Source organism: Arachis hypogaea, chromosome 1 (genome assembly GCF_003086295.3).
Source record: "Arachis hypogaea cultivar Tifrunner chromosome 1, arahy.Tifrunner.gnm2.J5K5, whole genome shotgun sequence".
Lineage (NCBI taxonomy): Eukaryota > Viridiplantae > Streptophyta > Magnoliopsida > Fabales > Fabaceae > Arachis > Arachis hypogaea.
Genome location: NC_092036.1, coordinates 69,023,407 through 69,030,489, shown reverse-complemented (window position 1 = coordinate 69,030,489; position 7,083 = coordinate 69,023,407). Strand labels below are relative to the sequence as shown.

General features: G+C 40.4%; 1 protein-coding gene across 1 annotated transcript; it reads right to left on the bottom strand.

The window, feature by feature from the left end:
• Positions 1-1,202: 1,202 nt before the first annotated feature.
• LOC112805692 (uncharacterized) lies at positions 1,203-3,704 on the bottom strand. Its single transcript, XM_025848039.3, has one exon. The coding sequence runs from the start codon at positions 3,331-3,333 to the stop codon at positions 1,531-1,533; it is 1,803 nt and encodes a 600-aa protein (XP_025703824.1). The 5' UTR covers positions 3,334-3,704; the 3' UTR covers positions 1,203-1,530.
• Between the last annotated feature and the right edge of the window lie 3,379 nt (positions 3,705-7,083).

Genomic DNA, 7,083 nt, shown 5'->3' with positions numbered 1-7,083 from the left:
TATGCCATTTGGGGAGGCTGGCCGTTCGGCCATGCCTAGACCTTATACTTATGTATTTTCAACGGTAGAGTTTCTACACACCATAGATTAAGGTGTGGAGCTCTGCTGTTCCTCGAGTATTAATGCAAAGTACTACTGTTTTCTATTCAGTTCATGCTTATTCTTGTTCTAAGATATCCATTCGCACACAAGAATATGACGAATGTGATGATTATGTGACACTCATCACCATTCTCACTCATGAACAAGTGATTGACAACTACTTCCATTCTACATGAAAACAAGCTTGAATGTATATCTCTTGGTTTTCTAATCAACAATTCACATCGACTCCCCTCTGACAATGGGGCATCTGAATCCGAGATTAGAACCTTCGTGATATAGGCTAGAATCCATTGGCAGCATTTCGAAGATCCAAAAAGTCTAAACCTTGTCTGTGGTATTCCGAGTAGGATCTGGGATGGGATGACTGTGACGAGCTTCAAACTCACGACTGTAGGGCGTAGTGACAGACGCAAAAGAATAGTAAATCCTATTCCTACACGATCGAGAACCAACAGCTGATTAGCCATACGATATCTGTGCATGGTATTTTTCATCCAAGACGAAAAATTCGACAGTTGATTAGCCGTATAGAAACCATAGAGGACCATTTTCACTGAGAGGACGGGAAGTAGCCATTGACAACGGTGACACCCAACATACAGCTTGCCATGGAAAGTAGTATGAAGGATTGGATGAAGGCAGTAGGAAAGCAGAGATTCAGAAAGAACAATGCATCTCCATACGCTTATCTGAAATTCCCACTAATAAATTACATAAGTATCTCTATCTTTATTTTATGCTTATTTATCTTTTAAATTATTAAAACTCTATAACCATTTGAATCCACCTGATTGAGATTTACAAGATGATCATAGCTTGCTTCAAGCCAACAATCTCTGTGGGATCGACCCTTACTCACATAAAGTTTATTACTTGGACGACCCAGTACACTTGCTGGTTAGTTGTGTAAAATTGTGAAAAAGAGTTGAAATTACAATTTTGCGTACCAAGTTGTAAACATAGTTATGCTTATTTTATTTAATTTAATTTAAAACGAATGAGTATAGAGTATATAATATATACTTTGATCTACATAACTAGAATAGCAAATAATTAGTAGCAACTATTGCCTTGAAAAAAGTAAAACATGACACAAGTTGACATCAAATTACTCGGTTGTGATATATAACAAGATGGAAAAGTTATTTAATGCTAGCGAATCTACTGAAAGTTCTTGTATACAATGTCCATGTGAATGAAACATTTCCATGCAAATCAATATATTTACTTGTCTTGTTATTAATACTTAGTATGATTCGTTAAGTTACTATCACATATAACAATGTTAAATTGACTTTTTTTTCCCTTGGTAGTTTCACAATGGTGGATAGATTAGTATTAAGTACAATATACTCTTACTTGTCATCTGAAGCACTTACAAGGACCAATTATTTTGATTAATACAAGGAGTGGGGATTATAGCCCCTAGGACTGTCTGTGCAATTGAGCTCCCGGCTGATAAAGAGTGAGGTTGTGTATGGCTTTAGCGAAGAGCTCCTTCTGATCAGGATGTTGAGCTAAAACAGGACGGGCTAGCTTCTCTAGAGTACACAAGGCGCGCTCTTGTTCAAGAACCTTACTATTGCCCACATTCAAAGCAAGATGACAAAGTAAAACAAGGCCATGCATATGCGCACGGTCATTGTTCTCCAGCAATCTCATCAGCTTAGGAACTCCATCAAGCTCAAGTATTGCCTTAGAATGATCAACACAGTTGTAGTTTTCCGAGCACGCAAACTTCCCCAAAGCAATAGCAGCCTCAATAGCCACATCCACATCTCTGTTACCAAGTTGAGCAACCAAAGGGCCAAGCACATGCGGAACCTTTCCAGGGAAGTTCCTGGCTAAGGAACCAATCGACTTAATTGCAGGAATCAGCAATGCCGGATGGTTCACTTCCCGAACCACTCTCAGAAGCTGATCCAAGACTGCTTTTGCGGCGGGAGCAGTAGACTTGAAGGCAGCCCTCCTAAGATCAGAATTTGCCTCAGCCACCGCAGTAATCTCCATGACAGCCATGAGACAATTGAGCTGCAATTCTCCACTCTCACACTCAATAATCTTAGCCAGACAAAGCAAACCTTTGGTCTCGGTGATTTTCTTGCTAGTCAGAAGACACCTTATGGAAAGCTTCCAAAGAGCCCTTGCACAACTCACCTTGACCTCGTTCCTCACCGCAGGGCTCTCAGCCTCCCTCTCCCTCTCCCTCTCCCTCCTATGCTGCCCCCCTCTGCTAATCCCATCCAAACTCCCTGAATTAGACGATTCCCCAATCGAAGATGACGACGACAAATTCACTACCAAAGAATGAATGCTAGCCCTCCCTGCCATGGGATCAGCAAGAACAGTATCTATAGACAACAACGACACAAGCGGCCTAGTCACATTGGCTCTCACAAAATCCTCCTGAGCACGAGGGTCCTGCTCAGCCATGGTGGCAACCAATTCGGCCACGGAGACACGAACCCTCATAGCAGCATCCCCAAGAACCTGAACAATAATGGGGACCCCAAGCGAGTCAACAATGAACCTAACAACCCTCTCTTGGTTCCTAGCAATACTAACAAGAGCATTAGCAGCAGCTACCTGAGCATCAGGGGAAGAACCTTCTTTAAGAAGCTTGAGCAACGGCGAAACCCCACCTTCATCCAAGATAATAAGCTTGTTCCGACCATTGTCTCTTGCAAGAGAACCAAGTTCCATTGCAGCTTCAGCACGGTCCTTTAGGGTTCCCAACTGGAGGGTATAGGTGTAGGTCCAAACCCAAGCGAGGATAGGGTCATTGCTTGCAATTGGAGGGAGAGAGAGGTTGGTACCTTTGGAATCGAAGATGCTGAGGAGCCAGAGCAAGTCCCCGTTAGAAGACTCTAGAAGGTTCCAGACCTTGCGGAAATCGGCGGTGGTGGTGATGGAGAAGACCTGGCGGAGGACGCCGCCGTTGCGGCGGCAGCGGCGTAGGAGGGCGAGAGTGCGGTCGAGGGTCTTGGAGACTTCGGCGACGATGCGGCGGATGGGACGCTCGTTGAGGGGTTGGGCAGCGGCGGCACGGACGACGGAGCGGAGGTTGTCGCAGAGAAGCTGAACCTTCTTGGCGAGTTCGGCGCAGTCGACTTTGGATGAGTCGGACTCCTGAGCGAGTTTGATGACTCGGTCGCCGAGCATGATGGGACCTGAAAGCTCTTCTTGAAGGGTCTTCTCTTCTTCCTGGTTAGGGTTTGGGTTTCCCATAACTAACTCACGAGAGAGAGAAAGAGAGAGAAGACCCGCCGGGGGAGTTTTGGGGGGGGGGGGGGGGGTAGTGCTATGTTAACTACTAGTTGTTAATTTGTGTTTCAAGAAGTAGTGGTCGTGGTGGAGTGTAGTGTAGTGCATAGTTATATGTGATCTTTTGTTTGGTGGTGGTGGTGCCGCTGCTCCTTCGTGGAATGTTGGTGGTGGAAGCCAGATTTGACTGGTGTCTGATGATGAGGAAGACAGTATAAAAAATTTGATAAAAGGGAGGATTTGACTAACAAAAATGATTATAATATCAATTAATTAAATGTAGATGATTTGATTAATATTATCTCTCTCCCACACCTGAACTTATTACATACATTCTTCATGGGAAAAGCAGGCAGCGTGCAGCTTTATAATATATATTATTAATTTTTTTTATTGGATATTGTTAATTATTTTTAATATGTTGTGAATAATTGTTCAATTTAATTGTATACCTAAATTATTTAACAAAAAGACAACCTTGTTAGGGTTAAAAATTTGTAATATGACTTCAAAATTAATGATTTTTTTTTTTAAAATAGACTAGCAGAATTAATAATTAATTTGTTCTTGAACTTACACACGAATCTTAATTTAGTTTTTAAAATTTTAATTGTCTTTTTTTAGTCTCCAAACTTTACAAACGCGACTAAAATTAGTTCTTAAAACAATTTTCGGCACAAAAATGTTAATAAAGCACTGACATGGATAATCAAATGTTATGTTGTAATTTGTAAAACGATAACGTTTGAGTTTTGTCACCTAAATAGTTTAAAACCGACGCCGGATCACTTATTTTAGGAGAAAAAGTTTTAATAAATACCACTTATGATTTTGTTTGAACTGTTAGAGTGCCAAAACAAAAGCGACATCCTTTTATAGAGTTGATGATTGGATTTTTGTGTGGTCTAGAATTTTACAATAAATTCTTGTTGCAAGTATAGTTTCTAAACCAACTAAAATCCTTTCATACAAAAAAATTGGTTGTCACAAGTAACAAACCTCTAAAAATAATAACCGAAGTATTCAAAACTCAGGTCGTCTCTCAAAGGAATTGCAGGAAAGTATATTTATTATTGGTTATGAGTTGTATATTTTGGGGTTTTGAGATAGGAAACAAGAAAAGTAAATTGCAAAGGAAACAAACTAACAACTATAAAAGCTCTTAGCAAGGTATGAGAACTGGAAGTCTTATCCTAGCTATCCTTATCAAATGTGATAAAAATTGTTCATTGCTCCCACTTAGTTAACCCTCTAATTGTGAAGGAAAGTCAAGTGGATGAATCAATTTGATTTCTCAAATCCTAGTCAACTCCTAAGGAAAGACTAGATTTAGCGGAATCCAAATCAATAGCAACTTTCAATTATCAATCAACAAAGGAGTTTCATAACTCAAGTGTCACCAATTACTGAACCCAAGCAAAAAGGAGAAAAATCTAACTTAAAACCCTCCCAAGCATTTTATCAAACACTTGGAAGGCACAACACAAAAGCATAGAAAAGCAACAAGAGATAATAAAATCCAAATAACCAATTGAAGGCATCAATAACATAAATTGAAGAAAGTAATCATAAATATGAAATACCTCAAATTGCATTAAATAGAAAATCAAATCTAACATGAGAATTCATAAACTAAACGGGGAAGATAAAGTAAATCACCAAGAGAGGATAAACTAAAATGCTAGAATAAATAAGAGTAGAAGAGAACTAAATTAAAGTAGAGTAGAAATCTAAAATTGAAAATAGCTAAATCTAAGAATCCTAAAACCTAGAGAGAGGAGAGAGCCTCTCTCTCTAAAAAACTACATCTAAAACCTAATTTGTGAATAATGGAAAGTTGTGTGAATGCCTCATGATTCCCCCATTTTGCAGCTTCTATTTTGTGTTTTCGGGCTTGGAACTGGGCCAAAATGGAGCCCAGAAATCGCCCCCAGCATTTTCTGCACGTGGCGCATGTCACGCGCACGCGTCAGTCACGCGTACGCGTCAGGTACGCGCACACGTCAGGTACGCACACGCATCGTTGTGCAAATCTCCAAATCACGCGCACGCGTCAAGTATGCGCACGCGTCGCTCCCGCTAGTTATCTCCTTTTATTCCTATGCTCCTTCACTAAAAGCCTGGATATCAAGCCACAAGGATAACTTTGCCAAAGCAGGGGGATGTCAACACAAACTTAAAGCAAGGCGTGATCCAAAAGGTAAGGATAGAAAACCCACACTACCACTCAAAATAGGTCGGACTGGGAAGTACCAAACCTCTAGAAAATCTGTAAGGATTGCAAAGCAATGAAGAAACAAGCCAGACAGATGCTTGAGCACGACTTTCCCAAAGAGATCGAAGCTCTGAAAGCACGATCTCACGGAAAGGTCCGAACTCAAGCAGGGGGATTGTTCATACATCGGTTCGAGCTGTAACGAACCGTGTTGGCCGACCTCTTAAAAGGTTGGCCCATGTCCGACCTCTTAGAAGGTTGGCCTATGTCCGATGATGCATGAAAACTTGTCTCTCAACAAATTTCCCTTCGGCAAGTATACCGAATTGTCGTAAAGTAAAACTCACAATAGAGCGAGGTTGAATCCCACAAGGATTGATTGGTCAAGAAACTTTAGTTAGAAGAATATGCTAGTTGAGCTAAACAGAATTTAGATTGAGAACTTGCAGAAATTTAAATGACTGGAAAGTAAATAACAGAAATTAAAGTGCAGAATCTTAAATGGGGATTTGGGGTAATGAGCATGAAAATAAATGGCAAAAAGTAAAGAGAATGGGTAAGATCAGAAATGGGGTAATCATTGGGTTCAGGAGATGTTGCATTCTCTGGATCAAGTTCATTCTCATCACTTCCTCAATCAATGCATTCATTGACCTCCTTGGCAATCTTAAGTGATTGGATCCCAATTCCTTGGCAATCCAATCTCTCTAAGCTTGAGCAATTGCCCAATTCCTTGATTTAATTGCTCATGGGAAGAGATGAAGTGTGGTCACTGATTATACCACATGTATTTCCAAATCAAAGTATTTGGAGGATTACATGTCACTATATCCACCCAAACCCCAATTTGGTCCAACATGAGAAAGTATTTCTAGCATGATCTCCTCATCCCTTTTCCAAGGCTCAAAGGATATCCAATTATGGAGAGTTTCTTTTCCAAGACAACTAACCAATTGAATTAAGATCGAAAGCTTTCTAGTAAGATCAAGAGAAAAGAAAGAAGAAGAAGAATGAAAACTATAATTGATCCATCAAATTACAACAGGGCTCCCTAACCCAATGAAAGGGGTTTAGTTGTTCGTAGCTCTAGAAATGAAAAATGGCAGAAAAGAAGAATCCATGCCAAAAGTGCAGAAAAGTAAATATACAGAGAGTAGTTCCCAAAAGTGCCAAGCTTCTCTATAGTTCAAAACTACTCCTATATATACTACTCCACCTAATCTTCTAGTGAGTTCTTCAAGTCTTGGATGTGGGCTCTGGATCTTGAGGTGAAGCAGTTCTCATCTTTAGTGGGCCCAGCTTGCAGAGAAATATGAATTAGGCTTGGGTATTTAGTGAGATTAACGTTGAGTGCCATTGTGGGTTCGAGAACGTTAGTGGCATTCACTTTTTCCACTAACGTTCCACCCTTATGTACCCACGTTAACTCCAACGTTAGTGGTCTTAACGTGACCACTAACGTTGCTTTCTCAATTTTTGGCCAACGTTATTGGGACTCA

What these genes read in the sequence shown, in the direction of transcription:
- LOC112805692 (XM_025848039.3), bottom strand. Translation starts at nt 3,333, where the DNA reads ATGGGAAACCCAAACCCTAACCAGGAAGAAGAGAAGACCCTTCAAGAA.